Here is a 26,911-nt window from a genome sequence, read left to right as displayed (position 1 = left end):
TTTTTTGATATTTTTTATCAACGTGTAATTTCGTGTAAATGTACGTTATAAATTTATTTTTTATATTATATTATTTTATAATAATTTGCTATATCTCTTTATTAATTATATAGATATCTTGTAGATGTATAGATATATTAAATTTTTTTTATAATATATGCGTATTTGTGTTTGTAATAAATTTTAAAGAAAGCCACAAACAAAAAATGAATCTAAGAGAAACTCTTATTCCATAGACGAATAAATGCTAAAGTAAAAATATTCTCATATTTTATATTATTATCAAAATAAAATTAATGATGTTTATATTTTTAAAATTTACAAAATCGAACAAATATAATGTTATCTTATTTTTTATGTATAACTTATCTTTTATCTTTAAATAAGATTATTACAATTGTAAAGCGTTCTAAAAATCATTCCGTTATGTTCACGGATATGCCGAATGTCGTGAACTATCAAGTGTTTGGAAAAGTTAATGATTCTTTCAATACTGAAGTTATTTAACGGAAAGAAAAGGCAAGTTATATAATTTTACTTTATTAACATTCCAGCTAACTTTTAGTAGTTGATAAGAATATTTATAAAAAACTTCTCGTTTATATAATTGTTAGAATTAAAATGAAATAAAAATCTAACCTTTGCTCAATTATAAATATTGGATGGATGTATAAAATATTTCTTATTAGACTCACGTAATAAACATTTGTGAGGATATATGTATTGTCTTTATAAGTTAATGTTTCTTTTTTTATATTTTTCTTTTTTACAGAAAATTATAGAATCTAATATGGGTGGCCATGGACACGAACATGATACTGTTAAAATACCTTCTCCTGACTCTTATAAGATAGAAAAATTTCCAACGTTAGTAAAATTTCAAGAACGTTTAACAAAGGAAGGTTTAAAAGATCCTTGGTTAAGAAATGAGGCATGGCGTTATCATCCTAATTATAAAACAAAAGCACAACGTACAATGATGTTTTGCTTCAGAGGATGGAAGCTTGGTATTCCAGCATTTTTAATAACTATAGGAATTGAACAATTGTTGGCAATGGGTAAAAAAGATGATCATGGTCATGGTGATCATCATTAATATAATTATATATATGAAATGCAATAGTTGATAGACCATTAAGCGGTACTACAAGTGTAGAAATACAAAAATAAATAATATAAATAAATGTTTCGGTAAATATTCGTTAAATAATTATTTCTCTTTATTTATTTTTTGCGTAAGTAAATAAAATGTTATTTATAAAAAAAGAAGCTATGTATGCATTATATACTTTAGTATTTTAATATAGTAAAAAAAAGGTATATCTTATAAGTTATATTGACTGTTAGTCTATCATAGTCTATTACATTAAAAATCTTTCATCTAATAATGTTTTACTGCTTAAATTTTTTCTTCCACTGTATTTAATAATTACAACGAATAATTGCGAGAGTATAAATGTAATAGCAGCAGCTAATACATAATTATCATATAAAGTCAACACAAAAAGAAATATTGTAATTTCAAATGTACCCATCAACCATTCATTCCCGTAAAGTATTACTTGACTGAATGAATAATCATTATCTGAAATAAAATTATATAACAAATTATTTTTAATAATAATATTACGAATTTATAATTACTGCTATCTTACCAATATAGAATACAGATGTTTTGTTAGTGTTTGTATAGAGAATGTCACAAAGTTTTTCAATTAAGTTTTGTTCTTTGATAATGTAATCTTCATTTTTGAAACAATGATCCAGAAATTCGCATAAAAATTGGTTCAATTTTACACGTGTATTACAAATCTGATTCCAATCCATAGAAGTATAAATATTTTTTTTTAAAAACCTATTGGTTATCTAAAAATGTTTATTAATAAAATGGTTAAATATTTTTTAAAGAATAATTTACCTTTTTATATATATATATGAAAATATTATAAGTAATAATATTCACGGGTATTGATGATTGTGAAGAATTTACAAAATTCTTCTCAGTATAAAATTTTTCATAGAATGTTCTGAATGTTTGTGTAACTGATACTATAAAGTTTTGTTCTATTGTACCAGGAACAAGACCTCTATGTGCACATAGTTGATTCTCTTCATTTTTTAAATTGTTTATTAAAGTAAATAAATCTGTATCAGAAAATCCATGAACTGATCTATGAAATAGAATTAAATAAAACAGATACTATCAATATTTTGTGTTTATTAAAATAATGTTTATTACCTTCCATGGATATAAAATCCATAATAATTATACTCTAAGATAAATACACTGATATTGGCAATTGAACATAAATCAATAAATTGCTGCATTTGATCTTTTATAAATCTTTCATAAAATATCATTGATGTTAAGTACTGAATAAAATAAATTGTAATATATACTATAGCACAAACAGCATATTGCAGTGAAAAATTTATTCTCACATCAGTATGTTTATTAAACGTTATTTCTGGTATAGCTAGGCTCCAATATTTTACACCTATGACCTATTGTGATAAAAATTGATCAGTATTTAATAATATTTTTAATGAATATAAGAATAAGTTATATTATATTTAATATTTAAGTTAAATTACCTCTAAAACAAGCAAAGTACTAATTATTTGTAATGATATATTTATCTTCCGTTTTGTTAATAATTTTAACCATTCATTAGCAACAAGATATGTTCTCCATACGCTAACTGATAACTGAGTATTATTTTCTTCTTGTATTGAAGATTTTGATATAGAATATGTTACTTGAAGTTCTTCTTGTTCTATAGGTTTGAAAATTTGGCTATGTGCATTTTTTTTGTTTGTTCTATTAAATGTTTTATTCCTCTTAGCTGCAATAATTTCAGATGGAGTTTTTGGATTCTCGTCTTTACCGTCAATTAATATGTTAGTGTACAATTTTCGAAATGAAGTATAAGGAGAATCGTACTTTGATGAATTATGTGTTATTTTTGGCTGTTCCCAATCGATGAAAAAGATATGTATGTCCCAATGTTGATAAATGAATCCCATAATTTCTACAATCTGTAAAATGAAATGATTTGGAAATAAGAAACAATAAATAATGAATTATATTATTATGATTTCTTTTTTATTATCTTGTGTACTAAATCCATCTTTAGAATTATGTTTATATAATATTGTATAACATGAACTTACTTTTAGACAAAATCCAATTATAGTGAATATCTGTATATTTTTTTCATCAGATATGTTTGGAAGTAAAGTATATGGGATCGTTTGCCCTTTAAAAAATATAAATAAATATATGCACACACTAATTAATGCAATAATGAGACTGTTTCCTATAGCACCCATTACATATATAAGGAACCATAATGAAACAGTTGCATTAGGAGTACAATCATAATTTTTTTTACAATATGTCCAAGTTTTCAATGCCGAATTGATAATTGCTATGCTTGATAAAATACCAATAAATATCTAAAAATTATTTTAACATCTATATAAGTTATGATTAAAACTAAAAAACATTGAAATTTCAGAGAATTAATAATATTTACCTGAATATTAGAATTTATATGATTTTCCTTTAAAGCAAATGTTACTTTATAATTTATTGTAACTTCTACATTTCTAGAAATTTGTTGCTCCATTAATTCTCCATATTCTATAATTACTATGGGCGGATAAATTTTTCCACGAGCTTTACCGCTTTGAATATTTATTCTAATCAAATAAAGTCATTGCATGTAGTATTACATAAGAATGTATATGAATAATATTAAAAAAATGTAACTTACAAGATTGTAAATGATTTCATATAACGAAGTACCGACAAGTTAGATTTTTTTAGAAATGTACCAGTTACAAAATTTGGCAATGCTTTAATACCACTTATATTGTCCACCAAAAAGAATTTCCTAACAAGTTGGGTTTCCGAAATATCGTAATCATTCTGAAACATAGATAAGACTGAAACAACTCCCACACTTTACGTGATTATTATATATATTGATGTTTAGATACTATGCTTGATTTGATGTAAATATATCTTTTACCTCATATTCTTTTTTGATATAAATAGGTACTGCGTGTGAAAGAACTTTTTCTTCCTCTTTAAATGTTAAATAGAGTTGTATAAATTTTACTTCCATATTTAGCAGATCCTTTACAGTGATTATACATTTTTTATTAAGATTAACTCCAAATCTAACGTTTGTAAGGAAATGACAAGGCATGTTTGGACTATCTATTTCAAGTAATTTGCCTTCTAAAGAAAATGTTGCCATTGTAAAATTCAATGTATTATTCTAAAACAAAAGATGTTTCGATTTTACGGAAAAATAATTGATTTTGACAAAACAGATGTTATAAAAAATTTACATACATTATCATCCTTTCTCAGACTATATATTTGTGTGATATTTTTGGCATTTAATACTAAAGATGTTTCGTCTTTATTGTAAAATAGTTTAACTGGTGCCATGTGCGTTTGCATAAATAATGTACATTGTACGCTGTTTACATATAAAGATAAAACACATATATGTGATAAATGTTCACAAGACATCTTGTTTTTATTCTGAAAAATCATATTAATTGATTTATAAGTAATACTTTTAAAGTTATGTAAGCTAAATTTTCTACTTACTTTACAAAAGTACATTGCTGCTTGTAATTCGGTTCTAAGGTAATAACTATCTATGTTCTCACTTTGAAACTTTATCGTGTAAGTACTTTTAACATCTGGCCAATCTGAAAGATTGTCTTTGTTTAAACAATATCCATGTATTCTAACATGCGATTTCATTGGACAAATACAGTTTGCTTGATTTCTATTATCCAAGTTATTACATGGCAAACATTTAGAGCTTTCTTTAGATGGATATGTATTTTTTGGACATGGAAGACATTTTATACTATTTAATAATGTACCATTCCAGTTTCTTTCCACTATAAAAAGGAAATTTAAAATACATTTTGCATTAATTTATGTATAAGTATATTAAGTATATATGTAGATATGTATTCTTATAAAAAGTACTTAGTATTTCATTGGGTAGACATTTGCAGGTGTTATTTTTGCAAACAATACAGTCCTTGCCATCGATAGTTACAGTTTGATTATGATCACATCTTGTACAAATGGGATTACCATTTTTAAAACCAATTGTTTTGCTAAATTTATTACAAACGCATCGTAAATCTATAAAAATCGTTAAACAATTGTTAAACAATTAATTGTTACGATAAAAACACAAATAAATACATACACACACACACGCACACACATATATTGTATATTCATAAATTAGAAATTATGTTAGATTAGGACTTACGATCAGTGCTGGGCTCAAGAAATTCGAAGATATTACATTTGCGACAAGAAAAATATTTTGTATCAAAATATTCATCATTTTTACACAAACTTGGCCGTGATAATTCAAGAATATCATTATTCATACCAATCGTTTCATCGATTGTTAAAATAAAAATTACAAAACATAAAATAATACGATTATTGTCGAAATAATGCATTCTTTGATTGCGTTTTACAATTTTGTTTATACTACATAGTCGTTTCCATGGCAACAAAATGGCTACATGTGTAGCCATAAGATATCACGTTAAAATGGATTAAAGAAATTTTACATTTCTTTTACAATTTCTTAAACATATGTCTTTACATACATCTGTAATTTATAAAAAAAAAAAAAAAATAATAATAACTCGATGATGAAATATTACTTATTAATTCATATTTATCCTGTCAGTAAAATGTACGAAAAAAGTAAACGATTTTAACGGAAGCGGATTTTTTTGCGTGCACAAAATTACAAGATTTATAAAATATTACTATTCTTTACTATTATATCATTTGTTCCGTATGTATCGTTATTTAAATATTATGGTGTCCGATAAGATAATATCGTAATACATGTCGACGATACACGTGATTTATAGTAAGTAAAGCAGGATACCGTGTCAATGATATAGTTTCGAAACAATGATGCATGGTCTAGATGTATGCATCGCGATTGATATATATCTATTGCGATTAATCTAAAAATAAAAATGTCATACAAGAAATACATATATCTATAGATACATATTCAATGAATTGTTTGTATAACTTAGAAAATTTTGATCGATTATATGAAAATTAAATTTTATAATTTCATTTGTTTAAGAATCAACAATGACGTTATACGAAGCAAGTGACGTAATCCGTAATATATTAATCGAAAATACTTTGACGATCAATTACAATTAACGATGACCTTGCGCCAATATCGAAAATTTAACAACGAAATTCTCGCCAAATCGAAATATTCTGTCCATATGTATTACAAGATACAAGGATTTTCTTGATTTTACGCGAATATTCTTGCCAAAGTATATATGTACAGATGTGTGTGTGTGTGTGTATTGTGTATATATATATATATATGTATGCTGATTTAAATTGCTTTCGAAGGTAAACGCGAAGATTGTCGTTCAAATGAACTACGCGAAAAATCGATATAAATCGATATAAATTTCTCTTAAATGGCGGCATTTCTGGGAGATTCGAAAGAGATATTTATTTGAGGTTAGTTCGTGTATTTTTTAAAAGGAGGAAAGTGACATTTTGAGAGTTCTTTTTTTTTAGGTTTGATTTACACAAAAAGATGAAGACAGAAAAATAATTAAAGAGAGAAGGATAGATAGATAAAGAAAGAAAGAGAGAAAGAGAAAAAGAGAGAAAAAAAATTAGCGCGAGGACAAAGTAGCGAACTTGCAAGAACTGCAGGCATAGGCGCGTATAGAAAGGGACGATCGTATGTAGGTACAACAAGAAGCAAGAACAACAATTCACTTTGCATTGCTCGTGCCAAACATTCCCCCACCAACTTCGAAATCAAAGGGACACGAGCCCCGAGAGGTAGGGGTACACAAGAAAATGTTATAAGCGAAAATAAAAGCAAGAAAGAAGGCAAGGTCCCCGCGAGTGGCGAAGCTTCAAAGACGAGAGGGTAGTTTTTTTTGCAGTCTGTGTAGGTGCTTCGTAGAGCGAGCGTCGTAGCAAAGGTATATCATTCCTTTTTGTTCTCTTTTTTTTCTTCTTATTTCTCTCTTTTAAAATAAATTTCTTCTTAGGGAATATCTTTTTTCTCGGTTTAAAATCGATTTATTGCGACTTGAAAATTTGTTGACGAATCGTATGAACAAAGTGTAGTGAATATCCCATAGTGTAATAAATCTTTTCTTTATTTTTTGTTCTTTTTTCTTTTCTTTTACAATTTCTTTTCATTCTCGCGTGCATGAAATATATTATTATTACAATACGTACCATTGGACAAGGAAGATCGATTGATACGATAGTCGAACGATTTGTTGTGTCTTAACGTGGCCTATTTTTTTTTTTCACGAGACAAATATACTTCTCTTATCTAAATATAACAATTAGGATCGAAATTGATGCTACTACGTTGAGCGATCGAGAAATGAAGAAATCGAGTCTTATATCTGTCATGTCTTTTAATTAAGAGAAAAGGAGAGGGGTTACATAAAGCTTGTGTACTTTCAATCGGTCGCAACGACTTTGTAGGCTTTCTAAAGAGAATTGAAGAAAAAGAAGAAGAAGAAGTAAAAGAAGGATGTGGGACGATGAACCAGCTCCGTGGGATATCGAAGAAACGGTTCCCGAAGAAACAGGAGAGCAAGAAGGGGCCAAGGAAGGGGGAGCTGAAGTGGTTGCACCCGGTGAACTACCAAAAGTAAAGCTCGAGAAGATCGAACCTCCAAAGTACAATCATCATTGGGTGCGCCCATTATTTCTCAATTATGACTATCTTTACGATTACAGGTAAGCAAAGATAATTAAAACGTAAGTGCGAACGAGGTGAAATCAAATCAGATATAAAAAAACAAACAAATGAATTAGAAATTGTGATTGTCTCGTAGGAAGAATTATTACGACGACGTAATCGACTATCTCGATCAAAGACAAAAGGGTTTGTATCGTGAGCCTCCAAGAGCACAGGAATGGGCAGAAAGGACCATGAGGACGTACGATCAGAAGAACCTTGATAAGAGTATTAAGAGATCCGCCGATATGAAATACATCACTAAAATGATAGTTACACCAAGACATTATAGCTATCATACGCGAGCATATTATAGCTTGAAGTATCAGAGAATTCTTTGAGTTATCATTTTTGACGGAGAATGATCGGCGAAGATTGACGATTAACGATCTTACACTATTCTTCGTCGATATTGCTATTACCGATAATGCCAGTGGTAAGCTACTAATCCTTTTTTTAATCAGCTTACCTATATGTCGTATATAACATTATCTTAAAAATGAGGATGTTGTATTTTAAAAATAAATCGTAGTCGTCGTAGATATTCATTCTGGATCTTTCATTAAATGATGGAAAAGATCACGGTTTACCTCTGGCCAAATTCATCTATCGAGTAGCACTTACCGTCTAATGTATCAATAATTTCATTTCTAGATAAATTCGATTCGATTTCATACGCGATTCATTTATCTTCGTAGATATATATTTTTCATAAATAGGGACAAACATTCGCATAAAACTTCGATATCTTATCCCATCAACAAATCAATCGTTATAAATTTAAACGCGTATTCGTTTTATTTGTTTCGTTTGATTATTTATTTGTCATCAATTTTATGATATAGCTATGACGTGCTCGTGTACTATGCCTATTGTATATGTATTACTGTTATAAATCGGTATTATAAAATACACGTGCACTTTTACTTAATGAAATTTATAAATTATTTTTCATTCCCTTTACTTTCATCCTCCTTGAGTTTTAAAAATTATGTACTTTTAGTGGAATAAGTATCATCATAGACGTGCGTATAATGCGAATTTAGGTACGAATGGATATGGTTCTCTTTTATACACAATGGAATCAATTACATCAGAAAATAATAATAATAATTTTAAATTTTATTATACATATATATTCGCATCACGGTGTGAAGTAGCCATTTTATAATCAGCAATTTCGACGTTAATAGGTATGGTATATATATATATATATATATATATATATATATATATATATATATATATATATATATACAGTTTCAATTAAAATACACATTTAAAAAGGGTCATATCAAACAACAAATTCAGTCCGATCCAATCGCGATTATGAATAAAGTTCTTTAAAAGGAGACGCTCTTCTTTCTTTTCAGGAACTTTCTTTTTATCGGCTGCATGGCAAGAACATCTAATGGATCTTCAATAAATTCATTAGCATCGGCCAAAGAATTAAATCGAGCTCTTCCTTTGGAAGCTCGAACCTTTGTTATTTCCGGTTCTACATTCTGCATTCTTGCCCATTGTAATATAATTTGTGGTTTGGCTTTAGATTTTTCTGGTACGAGTTCCATATTAGCCAATTTTCGTGATCTATCGAGTTTCTGTGTTAGAGTTATGTTGTCTTGATCGTCTTCGTTATTATCGAATTTAGTTGCGTGTTTTTGGAAAGCATTGTCGGCGGCTTCTAACGTGTTTTTGGCCTTCTCAATTTCGGCGTTCAAATCGATTACGTCGAAAATACGGTCCTGAAAGTAAATAAACTTGTAAATATTAAAAAATGAATCGATTATAGATATATATGCTCGTAGATCGCTGGAAATTCTTCGAAAATTCCAGTCTATAAGAACGATTTAAAAGTGCATAATAAATCTGCGTAGATAATAAATTCGTTCGTTTTGTACGCATTAAGAGGGTATTTTGGTTTACAGGATCAAAAAATTGATTTTGTCCAGAATCGAGAGTATTCTAATTTACAGGATCAAAAAAATCTATCTTAACTGTTGAAAAAATTAAGAGATGAAACTCGACAAATTGATCACGTTTTGTGAACGTCGGAAGTAAAAATAGTATAGAGATAGAAAAGTACGTAAAAATCCACAAGTTCCAAATATTTATATAACAATCTATTCGTGTATTTTTTTTTCTTTTTATATTCAGACTAATAACAATTTATTTTTGTTTCGTATGACTGATAAAAGGTGGATGCTATAAGTTTATTATCACTGTATTGCAACTGTACGAAATCAATGTTTTTTTTTCTTTTTTTTCGTTTAAATTATGTTTTTCTTTTCGCAGATGTCGGATAAAAATAGAAAAAGATAAATCATAGCAACCATCTGTCAGAGAAAATATTTTTTAATGCAACGTATGAATGCGTGTATGACAATTAATATTTTGTAACTACTGCAAAATAAATAGATATTTTTAAAAAGTCGTTCAATAAAATGGAACTTTAAAAAATAAGTATGTAGAATTGAGAGTAGAATTAAAAAAAAAATGAAAAAAAAAAAAAATAAATAAATTCTTAGCTATCGTCGAAAAAAATTATTCCCTGAACCAGAGTACCCTCTCAAAAGAAGTGAACCTGCATGTCTCTTCTCTTGCGTCTCAATTCGGCCAAATCTTCCTCGAAGGCAGCCGCGGCACGTTCTTTGTACCGGCGTTGATTCAAAACAAAATCATCTTCGAAATCGTCCTCCGGAAGTGCTCTGCCACGTCCGTCGAAAATATAGTCCAAATCGTCGTAATTATCTCCACGATTTCCCGATAAGTTTCGGGAGCCTGAAATGTTAGTGGGAAGGTGTTAGCTAGTAATAAGGATAAAATGCTAAATGAAGTTAAATGCCTGTAAAATGCGTTACATTACACAACCAGGATGACTCATGTAAAGTATTACAACGATATTATTTTTATTTTTGTTAAATAAGAGGATATTTTAAAACAATATTATTAGGTTTAGTAAGAATTATTGAAATAAAAAATAATTTATATTTCACTCCATTTAATCATGTAAGTTAATAATGTGGAGAAAATTAATTTTAAATAGATATATTTAACTGTTGCGATGAAAACATTTCGTAATGTTTTACGTTGGCCATCCTGTATATATTGATATCTATTTTTGTGTATTGTTAAACGAGTCCAGATTATATCTTGGTTGTATTTAGTAACAGATAAAATCCAATCTTGTCATTAGATTTTATTACGTTGTTACATATATCATTTTGCAAGTAAAAATTCATTGAATTTTATTATAGTAACATGCAAGAAAAAAAGAATTGGATCTACATGCCTGAGAACTACAAATTACAAAGCGTGACAAGGTAATTCAACAATAAAGACAACACGATATCAATAAAGGTAGTACATGATGTTTCTCAAGTTTTACAACAAAATTTATTGGTAAACGAGAAAGAAAGAAGATATATACAGTAGCGTGCGGACATAGAAGTAGTTCCTTTCTTAACGTTTAAACCTTACAAGAACACTTACTATGTACTGCAATGTATTCTAAAGTACATACATATATAGTCGATTTAATAGTCTTTTTTTTACGTAGAAGTGTATTCCCGCAGAAACAATAAAATTTCGTGAAATATTACTTAAGTAGAATGAAGATTATGAGAATGATGGTCACAATGATCTTTTGGTGACGTAATAAAATGATAGTTTTTTTGTTATAGATAACTCATGATTGGCTACGCATAGAGCACAATCCTTTTATTTATAGTCACTTAATTAAAAGAAATACAATTAAACTGTCCTTTTATTTCAGATAAGTCGAATAATTGAAATGAATGAAAAAAAAAAAAAAAAAGAGAGAAAACTACTACCTGTATCCTGTAAATTGTTAAAAGAAATGTGATAATAAAAAGTGTTAATTAATATTTAAGACGATTTTGAGCAATGTAAAATAAAGAGAATCGACTAAAATATTGTATCGTAAAGTGGGAAAGTTTTAGCGGGAGAGGTGAGGCAAGAAGAACATCGTGACCGAAATGAATAGAGCATGAAATAGAGAACTAGAAGGTGACATGTTTTTCGGTGCGTTCGTTACGCATGGAAATCTTTTTACTGCTGCTACTGAGGGCGGCAGAGGATCGTTGATATTCGTCAATAAGAGGAGGAGAAGGAGGAGTAGAAGAAGCGATGCTCTCGTTGACGAGCGCCCTCAAAGCAGCAGCTCTGCGTTCTCTCTTGGCTTGTCTCTCGGCCAACTCTTCCATCTCGGTCTCGAGATCATCGAGACGTGCTTTCGTTTGCCTGGCTCGAGTAGCAGCCGCACCAGAGAGCATCGAGTCCTCCTCGTTGTCGTTTATCAACTTGGACCATTTGGTCAAAGAGCTGGAAGGTTGTTTTTCGATCTCATCGCCGATGGAAGCTAAAAGCTTTGAACGTTTCTTGCTAAACGTCGAGTCAGTCTCCTCGATTTTCTTATTGAGTGCGGCGTCCATTTCCTGATCGAGTTCCATCGCTGCCACTTTAGCCTTGAAACGACGTGTCGTTGAGGCGACCTCATTCGCAAAATCATCAGCGAACTTGCGTTGAGTCCGTTGTCCACGGCTATCGTAGAGGGTTTCCTCTTCGTCACCAGGGAGTAGAAGAGGGTTGTACTCGGTGCTGGTCAAGGGTGCTAGTACTTGGGAGGCACGGGTACGAGGGTCGAGGTCGAGGTCAAGGTCACGCCCGAAGGAGTCGTTCCGAGGACCGGAAAGGTCTCGCGAGCCTGTAAAAACCGACAGAACTTTTCATCTCTTCGCGGGCCTAACCGTCTACATGCGTATGGTAATACACATAATTGACCGTATGTTCCACTAGACCGATTAACGAAGTCTCCTATAATTGTGTATACATGGGAAAAAAATTAACGTGCTTGAAGAAATTATGTCGAGAATTTATTAAATAGTGCGAAATCTGCTTTTTATAAGATTTTTTTCTTATCAAATTCTTTTGTAAAAATCGAATGTAGGTTTTGTCATATATGCATTTTTTAAATATCGTAATAACTATAGCAGATCAAAGATATCAATGGTAGTAATTTATAAACCTAATTCTGGAATTTATCAATTTTGACGTTTTTTTTTTTATCAATTATATGCGAGACTTATAATATACATGATATTGATTAATACAGCAGGATTTATAATGAAACAGTTTTTGAACGTTTTACAGTTTATATTTTTTATTACTATTAAACCAATTTCCATTTTTTAATAATTTCTCGACGTAATTCGTACGGCAGATTAATTTTTTTTTCAATTTATTAACATTTGTAGGATATTTAGTTTATTTGAAAAAAAAAAGTATTTACTCAGTTTCAAAGAGCATATGATCAATTTTGTGATTCATTATAATTTCCTATCTACTATATGTCAATGCACTCACATCTATCATCTATGTATTTACAAACGATTCTTCCTTTATCCTGCTTGCCTGCTCGTTTCTTTCGTCCCAGGGAATCTCTACTCATTGAATTTATCCTATTTACATTTATCTATTCCTATCTTCTCCCCTGGGATGTAATTTGGACTCGGAATGACTCTCGAAGAATATCGAAAATACTTTTTTTACGCTGTTTTTTACGCTGTTCCTCGACCGAGTACGAATCAATTTTTACCTGTAACTTATTTTTTTTTCTTTTTCTCCTTTTACAGCCGCACAATGTAGCTTTTATGAGACAAGCGGCTTAGACTTTCGTCGGCAAAAAGTCATTTATTTAGAAAAGCAAACGTTTATTCGACAGACAAAAGATTATACAATGATTACGAACAATAATCGAACATAGAGAATAACTACACACACAGAGGGTAGAGATGAAGATTCTTTTGGTATCATTGCGTTATTCAATCTCTTAAAATGTGAAATATTTTTTCACATTGAAATTTGAAAATATATTGTAAATTATACTATGACATTCTATGTTGGATAATAATTTCTCAAACGGCACATATCGAACGATCGTGACGAAGGAGAGTTTATCTTTTGAAACAAGAAAAACATGCTATATGGACGATAAAAGGGACAGGATAAGAGTATCTCAATTGTTCATCATTTACAACGGATCTATTGAACACCTCGGCAACATTTCAAAAAGGGCATGGGGGTACTTTCATTCCTCAAAACCATTTGGGAAAACGACTGAAGAGGTTACCGATGTCGCCTCGACGGGCCGCGATTTCATCGGCTACCGATGATCTTGGCTCGGAGAATAAGGGTCGAGCACAGTACTTCCTGTCCAAGTGGTCAACCATTGGCTTGTAATAGGATTCGCCCTTATCATAATTGCATCCGTAAACGCGCGTACGCGGCCTGCTAAGTATTGGCCTCGACATATCTGCGGCACACCTTTCTCTTTCTCTGTAATAAATAATCGATTAATTATAAAAAATTTCTATGATCTGTTTCATTTTATATTTTTTCTAATATATTAATTGAATTTGATTCGTTATCACGTGAAAGTAAATGATATGGAGAATGAAAGTAAGTTATTTCTTTTTGTGTCACATGTACTCATAATTTATATCGGCAAAGATCCAAGAAACTCCTGCGTCTTCATAGGATATGAAAATGAATGATGGAAAAGACGATGATAATGGTAGTGAGGTGGTAATGATATGATATGATAATAGCAGAGAGAGAAAAAAATAAGATAAGTTCGGTTGGGAAAGAGAAAGAAAAAGAGAGAGAGGGAGAGGGGGGGAGAGAGAGAGAGAGAGAGAAAGAGAGGAGGAGGTTCCGAGTGTGAGGAACCAGTAAACTGGAACGAGCAACTATCTATATGCTGCTCTCAAAAATAGACCGCATCTAATTTGGTGCCCGTGAACCGAACTGGCACGGTACACGCGATCCCGGGACAGCCGAGACCAAGTACCAACAGTGTAAATCCCGAAGAATCGTTCTTCCTTGTCTTCTTCAGGGGCACTCGAAACGACGAGCAAATTTTTGGAGAACAGCATCGCTACGTTTTATATTTTATTGTTGACTGGCCGATTTCTACGAAACAACCTAAAAGTGTAAACGCGAAAACGTATTTTAATCGGAACCCGACTAGCTGCCAATTCTGCAGCAGCTGCGACAGTTCATTCTATAGTTTCGGCGTATTAACTGTCTCTCCTAAGTGCGATCTTACTCGGTAAACGAAGGAGGCGTTGAAAACAATTTCCATGATCGCTCTTTCAAATCGTTTCCAATTAGACCTATTATTTTCATTTGATTTACGAGTCTGGATATTTGCCCGCGTTCTATAGTTACAGAGAGAAATACAATTATGACATTTTCTTGGACTATGATTTTTTCTTAATTGTCATCTTTCTTGTTTCGTTACCGATGACTCATTTATAAAGAAAATGTTTTAAATAAATCGTCTGTGTGCATATAGATAAATCGAAATACATAAATACGTATGACATCGACATTTGAGCAATTTCGAATGAAGTGTCCCGAATAATTAGTAAACGCCAAAACTTCATACAGGTACTTTGTATTGTACATCGAAGCTATTAATGCATCCACCGATTAGATCGTTCACTCGACTTAATTGGCTTCTACGTTTCTTTGGCTCGTTTATACGCCAAACGTATTTGTAATTTAGAACGGAGTAGTTAGTTGCTCAATCCTTCTTTCATGTCCGTGCTAGGTATTTTACTATGAGTGACGATATAGAGATCGTGTGTTTACATACGATCGAAATCATGAGTCAAATTAAAAGAGATACTCAAAGAAAAAGAAATTGGAAACAGGAAGTAAACTTATCTCGGACGTTAAATCATAACCATAAGAACATATATCATATAAATTATCATTATAATTATCAGGTTACCATGATAATTTATTTGAAACTTTAATACTATATCAAAAAATATTTCGAGGGTCTATCCAACAGCTCTTGTTTTCGTAAATAGAAATACGAAGTCGTTCAACAATAGAAATACGAAATCGTTCTTTAATACAACAAAAATTGGCGAGTATCATTATTAGGGCATCCTTAAATTACATAATTTAAAATGAATGATTAAGAAATATTGGGATTTACGAGACACGTTGCGGAAAGACACGTTAGTGATACGGATCAATGACATGCCAGACACTTTACGCGATAACAAATTATGCCGTACTAAAATGTAATATTAACTGTTTTAGATTATGAGTCAGAGCTTTCAACGACTCACTTAAATATTTATGTACACTTTGTATATACTTTGTTTTATTACAAATTCGTTAAAAATATAATGGTCTTTGGGAATCGTTGGACGATTCCGTTAAGAGTTATGCTTATTTCCATCATATATCGGGATTTTCTGATTCATAAAATTAATGTGCGGTAAATGATATGATCATAAAAGAATGAAAGATTATATTACAAGGAACTTTTTAAATAACTTTGATTATGAAGTTTATTTCCTATACATAAAGGCAATCTATAATTTATTTTAATGCAATAATCGAATTTGTTATATAATTTTTAATCATGATCGATTTCAATTGTATCTGGAAGTAATAGATACAGTGTTCATGGTGTTACGCTGCTGTCGTTAGTGCGTTGCGTAAGACCGCCAGATTTAGCTCGAGAGCGTCGTTTAAAAACAGTGATATCGATTACAAAATTATCTAAACTATATCTTTCCGCAAAAGATTTCACTTTCTCGGAAATTGACGTATTAGACGTATTTAGACGATTACAGATCCATCTATTGCAATATAAATCTGATCACTACTACTGGACTATGTTAATCATAAGAAGCAAATGAAACATTTAGGCATTAATTAATTATTAGCTTGCCATTTCTTAAAGGATGGATAAATTATTTTACCCACAAGATTCGCCAATAAAACTTTAAATCGACATTAAACAATTTTATTCTTGTTTTCATTTCATAGTTAATTATCGCGATAAATTGATAAATCATTTATAAACGTTCGAACGTTTAATTTTCGAAAATTTTCGAACTTTTAGTAATTGTTATGAAAAATAATAACACGAGCGAATCGTGTGCGTATAAAAAAGATAAAGAGAAGAGTGAAGAAAAAAAATAGGTCACCCTTACCTAATTGATTGTTACAAGGTATCCCTTAAGGTGCTGTTTCTTCGGAAGTAGAGCCGCGACTCCCACGGTCGTCGCTACGCCCGTTGTTTCCCACTCCCTTGGGGTACTACCCCTTCCTCTTTGTGCTTCCTCCTAGGATGCTATTCCCAGTAATTTATTCATACCCTGGTGGGCGTTCGCCCACTCCTATCTTTAAGTCCTTCAGGTTTTTTCCTATTCTTCGGATACCATTTAATATTCTTTACAATTCGTTACAATACAGATTTTTGTTTCAAATTTCTTTCGTTTCAATGCGTAATAATTTTATTTTTTGAATATCTCAAATATGTTAATCATCGTTTAATGGAATAAACGTACTGTTGATTTGAATTCATTCCTCTTTAATTCTATGCTCGAATAAAAGAAACTATAGACGTAGAAACATAGATCTTTATTTTACATATATATACATATATATGTATTTTTAATAAATATATCAACCAAGAAGTGGGTATAAATTGAAATATATCCAATAATTCGTTGCTTTTGTTATGTTCGTTCGAATATTTGATCTATTATAAGCTTGAAATTATCAACGATTACAAATTTTCTGGCAAAAGCAACAAACAACTCGAGTGGCGCGCGCATTTGAACCAAAAGTTCCTTTAAAACATTCCAGATGGCGAGAGAATTCGATGAAAAATAAAAGTAACCTGGTTTATGTATGCATAAATGCTGCTATTTGGTGAAACACGTGGTTTTCCGTGTTATTATTTTCAAATAGTACATATTAAAATGAAAATTTATATGTAAAGAGTTTATTTGAAAAATGTCTATGATGTTTAAACGAGTTTTTTGTGATAAGATTCTTTTAAAACTATCAGGCTTATATCGTTTCAATTGTATTAATAAATTTTCTCAAAAAATTCCAAATGATCAAGAAACTATTTTAAATAACGGGATAATAACTACTGAAAAAAAATACAATGATTCAAACAATACTTCTAATGAGGAAGAACTTAAGCGTCTCCTTAAAGAAGCTGCCACTTACAGCGATGCCAACGATAAAAATTGGGCTACAACCCCTTATCCTGCGAGTGCACCAACGTCTGTCGAAGAGAAGAAAATAGATATACCTAAAGTAGACCCAACAGAAAGATCAATAGTACTTTTTCCAGGACAAGGTACACTTAAAGTTGGTGCCGTTCGGAAATATTTGCGTTTTCCTGGAGCAAAAGATATATTTGAACTAGCTAATGAAATATTAAGATATGATCTATTAAAGATATGTTTAAATGGTCCACAAGAAAAATTAGATCAAACAAAGTTTAATCAACCAGCTACAGTTGTTTCATCATTAGCTGCATTAGAACAACTCCGTGAAGACAGGCCAAAAGTATTTGAAACATGCATAGGCACTGCTGGATATAGTGTGGGCGAGTTGAGTGCATTAATTTTTTCAGGAGCTATTTCCTTTGAAGATGGAATCAGATTAGTGGCAGTTAGGGGAAATATGATGCAAATGGCTTCTGACAAAATATCTCAAGGAATGTTATCTGTCTATTGTCCTCCACAAATAAAACTGTCAAAAATATTACAAGATGCTACAGCTTGGGCTAGAGATTTAGGAGTTCCTGATCCAGTATGCAAAGTATCTGTCTTTTTATATACTCAGAGTAAAATAATAGCTGGAAATGAAGAAGCATTACAATATATAGAAAAAAATGCCAACGATGTTGGTCTACAGAAATTAAGGAGACTTCCAGTTTCAGGAGCATTTCATACACCACTTATGCTACCAGCTATAAAAAAGTTTCATGAAGTATTGAGAGAAATATCGTTAGAAGAACCAAGAACTAAGGTATATTCTAACTACTCTGGGCGTCCTTATAGAAATTCAAGAAGTATAAAAAATCTATTAATAAAACAAATTATCTCGCCAGTAAAATGGGAACAATGCATACAAGGAATTTATACGAGACCAGAAGGAACACCATTTCCAAGAACATTTGACGTGGGTTCTAGTGGAAGAATGAAAACTATTTTAAAATTAATTAATGCAAAAGCAGCAGAGTTTTGTATAGTAATTTGATAAGAAATTGTATGTCTAAAAAAATATAAACGTTTGTAAATAAGTAATGTTAAATGATATTTATTAAAAGATAATGCTAATAATAATATAATATAATATTCATCACACTTATAAATTTTTATATTTATAAAACCGTATAAAAGAATATATATACAAGGATCGTATCCATAAATAGATATAAGTACGTATTTCATACGTTTATTTCTTTTCGTAATAAAACCTCTTTTTTACTCAAGTTTTAGAAATAACAATAACAAAAATTATAGAAATTCAAAATTGAAAGGAATATTGCTGAATTCATAATTATATTATTTTAAAATACGGATTAAAAAACATACGTACAAATAGTAACATAGGTTAAATAAGGTTGCGTTTTGGAACACCATTATAGCGTCCCGCGCATCTCATGTAGAGACAAACGAAAGAGGTATGATACCGGTATTACTAATTTTTCTGATACAAAACGATATAAAATAATTATTCTGGCCACATCATGAAGCTAGTAAGGTATGTATGATATATAATAATAATAAAAATTTTATTCTTTTTTAATTTTTGAACATATATTATACTTTTTTATATATGCATATTTTACATTGAAATACGTACAACTTTAACCTATAAAGAATCTTTAATGATTCGAAGATATTGAAAATCAAATAATAAATATCTTATACTATATTTTATGTTGTAGATTTTTGATGAAACTCAGTCATGAGACTGTAACGATAGAATTAAAAAATGGAACTCAAGTACATGGTACAATTACAGGTATGTCAATATAACCTCTTTTAGAGGTTATCATTTAAGTGTAATGCGAAATATCTTTATATTTTATTATATAGTTTAGATAAATTATTTTATTTATATTCAAATATAATTTTAATATCTAATTTTACTTAATCTTAAATAATTTTTAATTTTGTAGGATAATATATGTACAGAGTATCCTAGAATAGACATGAAATATTTTATAGGTAATTTAAGTATATCAAAACAATAAAAATAGTTCATATAAGTATATGCCCTATTTGACTTTGTTTTCGAGTTATAATAAATTTAATTTTTAACCTATTTTATTTAAAAGTTTCAACCTATTCAACCATTCAACCTATTTAAAAGTATTTACTTTTGTAAGAGATGTTCACAATGATCTTCTAGCAATAAGACCTCCATGACCTATTCGTTCGTTTGAAAATCGGTTGATTTGAAATTATCTAAAAATTTGTCTAAAATGCAATGACATTGTCATTTAACACAAGAATTATTGCAAAATAACATTTGTTATAATTCAGGAACAAAATCAAATAAAACATATGTTTATATGTACTTATTTTATTATTTTAATGTATTGCAGCGACTCTTAAAATATTTCCTATTTATTCTGAGATAACTCTATATATATTATATATATTATACTCAGAATAATATATATAAGTGGATCATTATATATATGGATTATATATATATATATAATGATCCACTTCAATATAAAATTATATATATAATGATTCACTTTTAATATAAAATTATTTTGATTCAATAGCTAATTTCTATTACAATAGGTGTAGATGTAGCAATGAATACCCATTTAAAAACAGTAAAGATGATAATTAAGAATAGAGATCCTGTACAGTTGGATACTTTAAGTTTACGAGGGAATAATATACGGTATTATATTCTACCTGAATCTCTTACGTTGGAGACATTACTTATTGACGACACACCAAAGGCAAAAGCTAAAAAGAAAGAAGCTGCAAGAGGTTTGTAATAGTTAAATACAATATATAATTATATACAAACCAAAATGAGATAAAAATAAATATAATATTATTTATTAGGAGCAGCACGTGGAAGGGGCCGTGGTGGTCGTGGTGCAAGAGGTGGTAGAGGAGGTAGAGGAAGAGGACGAGGCAGACGATAGTAGTTTAAAATTTCTTAAGTATTTTCTACCTGTGGACAATTGAGAAAAAATGGAAATACTTACCTTCATACGATATAAGAAATATGAGTGATTAATAAAATCTTTTGCACTGCGATTATTTTCAATTAAAATTATAGATTTGATAGTATTAATATAGAAAAGCAGTACAATTTTATTTCTAGCATAACCAGTACAAAAATAAAAATTGATTCTTTGATTAAATATAAGTGAGATGTACAACTTTACAATCTTATATGTATGTGATGTAAGTATTATATCATTCCATATATATCATAATTTGCATGTAAACAAACTCAATAACAAACAAGTTTTACAAAAGAAATATTTTAAGAATAAAATAGTAAAAATGTATTAATATAATGTAATGATAAAAGTGAATCACCTACATTGAAGACAATCATTGAAAAATTAATAAAAATAAATTTTTTTTTTTATAATTATTAAATCGAAGCCATCCAAATAGAAATAGTTCGTGAAGGTTACGCCAATTTCTTTGAAATATTTTTTTGAAAATTTTTAATACACAATAATATTAACGATGATTATATCATTTTTACGTCATAATTTCGATATAAAGAAATATTTATTAGTTTATTTGACTAACTTCAACGCGTTTTTTCATTCAAATAATTCTAACCATTGGAATAAGAGTTTCGCATGCTTATAAAGAATGCATGTAGAATAATGTAATCTTTTTTCGTCCATCTCTTTGACAATATTTTTCAAAATGTTTGTGTTTTATTATGTGGAGATCATCAAAAAGGATTGTAGTTGGATGTATTCAATTAATTATGCGATGTTGTCGTAATAATCTCGATGTTGACGACGTAGACGATATGTCCGAATATGACGTTCATGATGTCCCTGGTAATTTTATAAATTACATTTTTATTGCATTAATAAAATTGATTATAGAAAAGGAGACATTGATAATGAGAAAGATTTTATTATTTTTTATACAAACTTATTTTAATGTAAAATGGATTATACGAGGATTATATCGTTAATGAACAAACGTACAAGTGGAAAAGAAGTCGAATGAATTCCTTTTATTCATAAAATAAGTTCGATGATCGATGAAAGAACATTTAAAATGAAAAATTTTCAAATAATATAAAAAAAATTTTCATATAAAAAAAAAATAAAAAAAAAAATAAAAAAGATTATTTTTTGTCATATGAAAGATTTAATTTTTACGATAAAGTAGTTTAACAGTTTTCTAGCGGTACATGTATCGAGAAATCGATATTAACCGCTTCTTGTGACCGTGATATAACCTAACCTTTCACGGTTCAATGTCCACTAGTGCATTTCCAACCGCAAATCTTTCCTATGGCTTTGCAAGAACGACAAGAGGTCTTTCAACATAGACCAGATGCACCAGGAACGAGAAGACGTTCACCACCAGAAATTGTTTCAAAGATGATTCAGGCTTTGGAAGAATTAACTGAAACAAAATCATTGCCCGCCATCGACATGGTGCGCGGTTGTCATCGACTTACATTCGAATCTTCTTTTCGACTGGTAAACGAAGAAAATAGTTAATATTTAATATAACAACGGTGCGTAAAGATCATCGTGCGTTAATAATATTCGATGTTGAAGATAATTATCATTTTATGCGAAACAAAATATTTAAATATTATTTTCTTATCTTTTCGTTTGTTCTTACGAATTGTCGACGTCTTATTATTACTTTTCTTTTTTTTTTTCTTAACTTAACAATTTCTATCAGTTTTAAAGTCTAACAATGTTTTGCATAAATAAAAATAAAATTACATTTTTAATGTTTAACCGATTAACCGATCAGCAAAATTATGGTACAGGAATTATGTAGCGGATAAAAGTTCAAGGCGATTTTTTTCATGAATTATCGCATTATGTTTCAAATATCCGCAAGGTATTAAGTCATAAGGGTCATAAAATCATACACGAAAAGTGTACATATATATCCTTTCATCGATTTACTTTTATACGCGGTAAATAATCCCTCCGTTTTTATGCGGATTTATACTCTGTATCAATTTACGAGATCTCATTTTACGCTATGAGAAAATATATTTTTCTATAATCTTTAATGATTAAGCAAATTTTCAAATATATCTAGCGATGAAGATAATGATTTTGTACAAATTAAAAAGAAAAGATTGATTGTTATAGATTACGGTATCGGCATAGATAACGAATAAAATTTATTTTTATTTTTATGAATTTTTATTATTAGTTCTTTTTTTTTTTTTTTTATATATATATAAAAATATGCGAAATAAATACTTCTGTAACTTTTGTCGGCATTTTTCTTTAGTATTTTTTTTCGTATTGACGGACTCTTCCGCGGTTTCCTTCCGCGTTAAGAAAAAAAAAGAAAAAAAAAAAAAAAAGAAGAAAAAAACGCGTGGAACAAACAATCCGCATAAATCGAAAAACGGATGTATAATTAAAAGAATATTCTATTAATCGCTGAAAAGATCATCGTTTTAAACTTTTGTCCTCTACTGTATATTATCAAAATTATTATTATCTCGTTACGAAGCTTAATGAATGAATCATATATTTTTTCCAAATGTTTACATTTGTTCATTTATTACATCAAAATGATCGTTTTATTTGTGTAAAAGTATATAATAATATATGGAGAGGATAGTTTGCGTTAGAAGGGAATATTCATCAATACACATTTATAGTTACTTGTTAATTATTTGTGGTCGTATACCCTTAGGACATGACAGTTATCTAATCCTTTCACATTCGTCGTTCTATTTCACTTTCAAGTTGGTAAAAGAATTCTTGAGGTTGATCGAGTTCAAATGGAAGAGTCGATAAGATACGATCGATTTATTTGAATTGAAATAAAACGCTCGACATTATAGGCAGTATAAAATAAGGCAAAGGAGAATCCAAAATTACGTTTATAAAAATCCAATAATGCCGCAAGCTAATCGAGCTCCGGATGAACCAGTTTTAATGCTTTCTTCGGTTCCTCCACGACCAAAGTCATCTGGTTTTGCATGTATCACCAATGCTCTTCCTACGGCACCACGAACTCCAACCAAACTCAGATAGCGATCCATACCATTGATTTGTGCTACTCCATCAGGGCCGACCTCGATGTTACCCAAATCTCCGACATGCCGTAACGGATCGTTTGGTGCTCCGTGATTTACCTATATATCATATATGTACGCATGTATGTATATGAAATATTGTATGGCACGAAATTAAAGAAAAAAAGAAAAAAGAAAAACAAAATGTTTACATATATTACCATGTAAGGGTTAAAGTGCGGTCCAGCAGAATCACACCCTTCTCTAAGATCACCCTTTTCATGTACATGGAATCCATGCATACCCGGACTCAAACCTGTTATAGTCCCAATTATTTTAACTCCATCGGCTTGTTGTTCCAGTGTCAACCTTCCTTTAGGACCTTCTATTGGCAATCCATCTTTCCCGAGTGCTCTCATCTCAACCACTGCTTTCAATCCTATTACCTGCATATTTCGATAGAATTTAATAATAGAAAATATTGCTAATAAAAGAGGAGAAAGAGGACAAAGAGAGAAAGAAATAGATAGATAGATATATAGATAGATAGAGAGATTCTTAATACATACAAAAAAATAGGGTTCCATGTAAACTTCGTACAAGTTGCTTCTACTTCCAGGATAACCGGGAAGACTCCTTATGAATAGTGTCCTTTCGTTTGTGTTCATTATCGCTCCTTCATAGACCTCGGCGTACGTTTTCCACGTTAGAAGGATCATCATGATCGAAATTCTCAATGATTTTTGCATCTTTTTATGGTACACGTATCGTTATTAGAAAGATTCGTTTCTCCTCGAAGACGGATAACGTCTGCTGGGTTTACTCTCTTGACTTCTATTTATGGGTTACGTCACCGACGAGTCACGACGAGGACAAGACCGGATTATGGTGCTGGAAGGCACTTGCACCACGTATATAAATATCCGTAGGATATATGTAAGTATACATACATTTGTACTATTGGTTACTGGTAAACGCATTAATACATGGACATTTATATTTCTGTATAGTTATAAGATTTATCTTCATAATATAATGTAATAATTCACCAAATGGAATTAGTTTTAGTTATTAAATTTGATGCTACCACGCGTTGGTTTGAACTATATTTCCTATTATGTAGTAATTTTCTTTACACAATTGTAACGTTTGAGAAGTTTAATCGATAACAGTGAGAGAGAAACGAGCTCTTTGTTTCTTTGAACCGATTCTGAATTAATCGCCATAAGTATAAAGCAAAACAATTCGATTCGTGTATTCATATATAAAAATTAAAGATTTTTGATATATAAATAAATATGTTTACGAATATTTTCATATCAATTTAGAATCGTTTCAATAACGATGATGTTCATTATAAATTTCAACGACAAATTGAATTAATAACAATTTTCAAATCATATAATTTCAAAAAAAAAAAAAAAAAATTGAGAAAAATCAAATATTCGATTTTCGATAGAAAATTTGCAGGAAGCTTGTTTTGTATTATTTTTTTTTTCTTTAATATTGTATACTCTCAAATTGAGAGTAAAGAAAAAAGAGAATTATTTTATTTATTGTAAAAAAAAAAAAATCCGAATATTTTTAATAGTCGCTTTTAGCGTATGCAATCAGTTTCTTTCTTTTGACCTGTCACGTGTACTTTTTGCTTGGATTTTCTCGGAGTTCTTTTGATGCAAAAGGAATATGGTATACATAGGATACCTGGTTCATCGCCACATACTCACACACGGAAGTATAAACTCTATATGTAATGCTGATGGACGAGCAAAGTGAAAGCGAAGTGAATCCGATATGATCGTGTCAGCCAACGATCGGCCTCGCTTCGTGTAAACTCTACAAATAAAAGTATGTATGTGTGTATGTAATTATGCATGTACGTATCTATCCATGCATCGTTCATGATTATATGACGGAGAAGAAAAAGATTCATCTCTGCAGAAAAGTATCTATTCATTTAAATTTATTTTACATTTATTTACTTATTTTATTATTTTTATATATAAAATTCATGAAAATTTCGCTATTCCCCCTGGAGAGTTCCGTTTGATCTATACTTATGATATTCATGATTTATGACGAGAGAGATGTAATGCATTCGAAATTGTACGGTAGATACTGGCAGTTTCCAACGAGTGCATGATTTACCTTTACAACGTGTCGTAAATGTTCGTCGGAACGGTTACTTTAAACATTTTCATTTAATTTTGTAGACATAATTAAAGAATATGATTGTATGTAATGCTTTCTTGATAAAAAAATGTCAACTTCTGTTTATTTATAAATGACCTTGTATGCATGGTTAATGAAGAGAAAAGCGTCTGATAATCGGTGAATAACCTTTATCAACCGCAACTTGTGTTCATCGAAGTAATTAATTATTTCTACCAGGCGTTTGATTCTTGTGGTTTTTATATGTCATGCAGATTATCAATAGCTCGATAAACGTGATATCTGTACTAACACGCGTTATGTGATATCCAAAGTGGAAAATAATGGAAAAATTATAAAACTGATTCCAAGAATTGAATATAGAATCGATTGCAAAGATTTTGTTATTCGAAAATTGTTTATCGCCGAATTATGTACGAAAAAGAAAAATTAACTATTTATCTACAATGTTATGATATTAGAAAGTTGATACTATGGACTAAATATTAATGTTTTTGAGATTTATTTAATGATCGCTCGTATCAAAAAGATTCTTGCGTATACAAATAGAAGTATAAACTCTCAAGGAGAAATCGAAAAAAGAGGTAAGCGGGCCAAGGAAAATTTAGCCTAAAAGCCAGGAGAGATTAATAATGAAATTGTCAGCGAGCGTATTCTATTTTTTTAATTTTTCTACCTGATATTATTTAATAAATTTTTTTATTTTTAAAATATGATTTTAAAAATGAATTTTTAAAATTGTTAACCATTCATTTTAATCATTTCCAATATATTTTAAAGCATTGTTTTAATCTAAAGAAATATAT

General features: G+C 30.0%; 8 protein-coding genes across 16 annotated transcripts; 4 read left to right on the top strand and 4 right to left on the bottom strand.

The window, feature by feature from the left end:
• Positions 1-340: 340 nt before the first annotated feature.
• LOC124952176 (meckelin) lies at positions 341-6,947 on the bottom strand. The gene is made up of 13 exons (XM_047501635.1): positions 5,319-6,947; positions 5,024-5,185; positions 4,631-4,932; positions 4,367-4,561; positions 4,038-4,289; positions 3,780-3,934; positions 3,540-3,705; positions 3,175-3,459; positions 2,596-3,039; positions 2,240-2,505; positions 1,964-2,171; positions 1,656-1,866; positions 341-1,585 (listed from the first exon to the last, which is right to left on the bottom strand). Exons 1-13 carry the CDS (start codon positions 5,593-5,595, stop codon positions 1,362-1,364), a joined length of 3,147 nt encoding a protein of 1,048 aa, XP_047357591.1. The 5' UTR covers positions 5,596-6,947; the 3' UTR covers positions 341-1,361.
• On the top strand, positions 373-1,611 carry LOC124952178 (NADH dehydrogenase [ubiquinone] 1 beta subcomplex subunit 3). Of its 3 annotated transcripts, none has more exons than XM_047501638.1 (2): positions 373-519; positions 773-1,611. In XM_047501638.1, exon 2 carries the CDS (start codon positions 791-793, stop codon positions 1,094-1,096), a length of 306 nt encoding a protein of 101 aa, XP_047357594.1. In that variant the 5' UTR covers positions 373-519; positions 773-790; the 3' UTR covers positions 1,097-1,611. The 3 variants fall into 3 exon arrangements, with proteins under 3 accessions (XP_047357594.1, XP_047357595.1, XP_047357596.1); XM_047501639.1 differs by lacking the exon at positions 373-519 and adding an exon at positions 545-695; XM_047501640.1 differs by lacking the exon at positions 373-519 and adding an exon at positions 557-708.
• On the top strand, positions 6,600-8,759 carry LOC124952177 (flightin). Its single transcript, XM_047501637.1, has 3 exons — positions 6,600-7,050; positions 7,571-7,828; positions 7,927-8,759. Exons 2-3 carry the CDS (start codon positions 7,620-7,622, stop codon positions 8,168-8,170), a joined length of 453 nt encoding a protein of 150 aa, XP_047357593.1. The 5' UTR covers positions 6,600-7,050; positions 7,571-7,619; the 3' UTR covers positions 8,171-8,759.
• A 332-nt stretch (positions 8,760-9,091) lies between these two features.
• LOC124952661 lies at positions 9,092-10,710 on the bottom strand. Of its 2 annotated transcripts, XM_047502845.1 has the most exons (3): positions 10,691-10,710; positions 10,414-10,610; positions 9,092-9,574 (listed from the first exon to the last, which is right to left on the bottom strand). In XM_047502845.1, the coding sequence occupies exons 2-3, from the start codon at positions 10,417-10,419 to the stop codon at positions 9,173-9,175; spliced, it is 408 nt and encodes a 135-aa protein (XP_047358801.1). In that variant the 5' UTR covers positions 10,420-10,610; positions 10,691-10,710; the 3' UTR covers positions 9,092-9,172. The 2 variants fall into 2 exon arrangements, with proteins under 2 accessions (XP_047358801.1, XP_047358800.1); XM_047502844.1 differs by lacking the exon at positions 10,691-10,710 and having other exon boundaries at positions 10,414-10,674.
• Positions 10,711-11,202: 492 nt separating this feature from the next.
• On the bottom strand, positions 11,203-17,031 carry LOC124952657. 2 transcript variants are annotated; one of them, XM_047502836.1, is made up of 3 exons: positions 16,874-17,031; positions 13,981-14,186; positions 11,203-12,555 (listed from the first exon to the last, which is right to left on the bottom strand). In XM_047502836.1, exons 2-3 carry the CDS (start codon positions 14,159-14,161, stop codon positions 11,852-11,854), a joined length of 885 nt encoding a protein of 294 aa, XP_047358792.1. In that variant the 5' UTR covers positions 14,162-14,186; positions 16,874-17,031; the 3' UTR covers positions 11,203-11,851. The 2 variants fall into 2 exon arrangements, with proteins under 2 accessions (XP_047358792.1, XP_047358793.1); XM_047502837.1 differs by having other exon boundaries at positions 13,215-14,186; positions 16,874-17,010.
• Positions 17,032-17,532: 501 nt separating this feature from the next.
• LOC124952656 (probable malonyl-CoA-acyl carrier protein transacylase, mitochondrial) lies at positions 17,533-18,987 on the top strand. 3 transcript variants are annotated; one of them, XR_007101965.1, is made up of 3 exons: positions 17,533-18,503; positions 18,619-18,713; positions 18,796-18,987. XR_007101965.1 is itself a non-coding variant. In XM_047502835.1 (2 exons), the coding sequence occupies exons 1-2, from the start codon at positions 17,682-17,684 to the stop codon at positions 18,796-18,798; spliced, it is 1,035 nt and encodes a 344-aa protein (XP_047358791.1). In that variant the 5' UTR covers positions 17,535-17,681; the 3' UTR covers positions 18,799-18,987. The 3 variants fall into 3 exon arrangements, 2 of the variants coding, with proteins under 2 accessions (XP_047358791.1, XP_047358790.1); XM_047502835.1 differs by having other exon boundaries at positions 17,535-18,713; XM_047502834.1 differs by having other exon boundaries at positions 17,535-18,987.
• Positions 18,988-19,298: 311 nt separating this feature from the next.
• On the top strand, positions 19,299-25,205 carry LOC124952662 (probable small nuclear ribonucleoprotein Sm D1). 3 transcript variants are annotated; one of them, XR_007101967.1, is made up of 6 exons: positions 19,299-19,451; positions 19,639-19,715; positions 20,510-20,707; positions 20,786-21,133; positions 21,641-21,756; positions 22,196-25,205. XR_007101967.1 is itself a non-coding variant. In XM_047502846.1 (4 exons), the coding sequence occupies exons 1-4, from the start codon at positions 19,438-19,440 to the stop codon at positions 20,866-20,868; spliced, it is 372 nt and encodes a 123-aa protein (XP_047358802.1). In that variant the 5' UTR covers positions 19,299-19,437; the 3' UTR covers positions 20,869-21,321. The 3 variants fall into 3 exon arrangements, 1 of the variants encoding a protein (XP_047358802.1); XR_007101966.1 differs by lacking the exon at positions 22,196-25,205 and having other exon boundaries at positions 21,641-21,811; XM_047502846.1 differs by lacking the exons at positions 21,641-21,756; positions 22,196-25,205 and having other exon boundaries at positions 20,786-21,321.
• LOC124952659 (superoxide dismutase [Cu-Zn]-like) lies at positions 23,567-25,168 on the bottom strand. Its single transcript, XM_047502840.1, has 3 exons — positions 24,503-25,168; positions 24,155-24,379; positions 23,567-24,053 (listed from the first exon to the last, which is right to left on the bottom strand). The coding sequence occupies exons 1-3, from the start codon at positions 24,680-24,682 to the stop codon at positions 23,799-23,801; spliced, it is 660 nt and encodes a 219-aa protein (XP_047358796.1). The 5' UTR covers positions 24,683-25,168; the 3' UTR covers positions 23,567-23,798.
• Positions 25,206-26,911: the final 1,706 nt, after the last annotated feature.

This window comes from Vespa velutina, chromosome 10 (genome assembly GCF_912470025.1).
Source record: "Vespa velutina chromosome 10, iVesVel2.1, whole genome shotgun sequence".
NCBI classification, from domain to species: Eukaryota; Metazoa; Arthropoda; class Insecta; order Hymenoptera; family Vespidae; genus Vespa; species Vespa velutina.
The sequence above is the reverse complement of the archived record's forward strand: the minus strand, read 5'-3'. Positions and strand labels throughout refer to the sequence as shown.

What these genes read in the sequence shown, in the direction of transcription:
- LOC124952178 (XM_047501638.1), top strand. Translation starts at nt 791, where the DNA reads ATGGGTGGCCATGGACACGAACATGATACTGTTAAAATACCTTCTCCT.
- LOC124952176 (XM_047501635.1), bottom strand. Translation starts at nt 5,595, where the DNA reads ATGGCTACACATGTAGCCATTTTGTTGCCATGGAAACGACTATGTAGT. An exon ending in ATATCAAAAAAGAATATGAG is followed by an intron (nt 3,935 to 4,037) that starts GTAAAAGATATA and finishes TCTATGTTTCAG; the next exon opens with AATGATTACGATATTTCGGA. An exon ending in AACATCTGTATTCTATATTG is followed by an intron (nt 1,586 to 1,655) that starts GTAAGATAGCAG and finishes ATTTTATTTCAG; the next exon opens with ATAATGATTATTCATTCAGT.
- LOC124952177 (XM_047501637.1), top strand. Translation starts at nt 7,620, where the DNA reads ATGTGGGACGATGAACCAGCTCCGTGGGATATCGAAGAAACGGTTCCC. An exon ending in GACTATCTTTACGATTACAG is followed by an intron (nt 7,829 to 7,926) that starts GTAAGCAAAGAT and finishes ATTGTCTCGTAG; the next exon opens with GAAGAATTATTACGACGACG.
- LOC124952657 (XM_047502836.1), bottom strand. Translation starts at nt 14,161, where the DNA reads ATGTCGAGGCCAATACTTAGCAGGCCGCGTACGCGCGTTTACGGATGC. An exon ending in GGCCCGTCGAGGCGACATCG is followed by an intron (nt 12,556 to 13,980) that starts GTAACCTCTTCA and finishes CGGTTTTTACAG; the next exon opens with GCTCGCGAGACCTTTCCGGT.
- LOC124952656 (XM_047502834.1), top strand. Translation starts at nt 17,682, where the DNA reads ATGTCTATGATGTTTAAACGAGTTTTTTGTGATAAGATTCTTTTAAAA.
- LOC124952662 (XM_047502846.1), top strand. An exon ending in AGTACATGGTACAATTACAG is followed by an intron (nt 19,716 to 20,509) that starts GTATGTCAATAT and finishes CTATTACAATAG; the next exon opens with GTGTAGATGTAGCAATGAAT. An exon ending in AAAGAAAGAAGCTGCAAGAG is followed by an intron (nt 20,708 to 20,785) that starts GTTTGTAATAGT and finishes ATTATTTATTAG; the next exon opens with GAGCAGCACGTGGAAGGGGC.
- LOC124952659 (XM_047502840.1), bottom strand. Translation starts at nt 24,682, where the DNA reads ATGCAAAAATCATTGAGAATTTCGATCATGATGATCCTTCTAACGTGG. An exon ending in ACATGGAACCCTATTTTTTT is followed by an intron (nt 24,380 to 24,502) that starts GTATGTATTAAG and finishes CGAAATATGCAG; the next exon opens with GTAATAGGATTGAAAGCAGT. An exon ending in CGCACTTTAACCCTTACATG is followed by an intron (nt 24,054 to 24,154) that starts GTAATATATGTA and finishes TATGATATATAG; the next exon opens with GTAAATCACGGAGCACCAAA.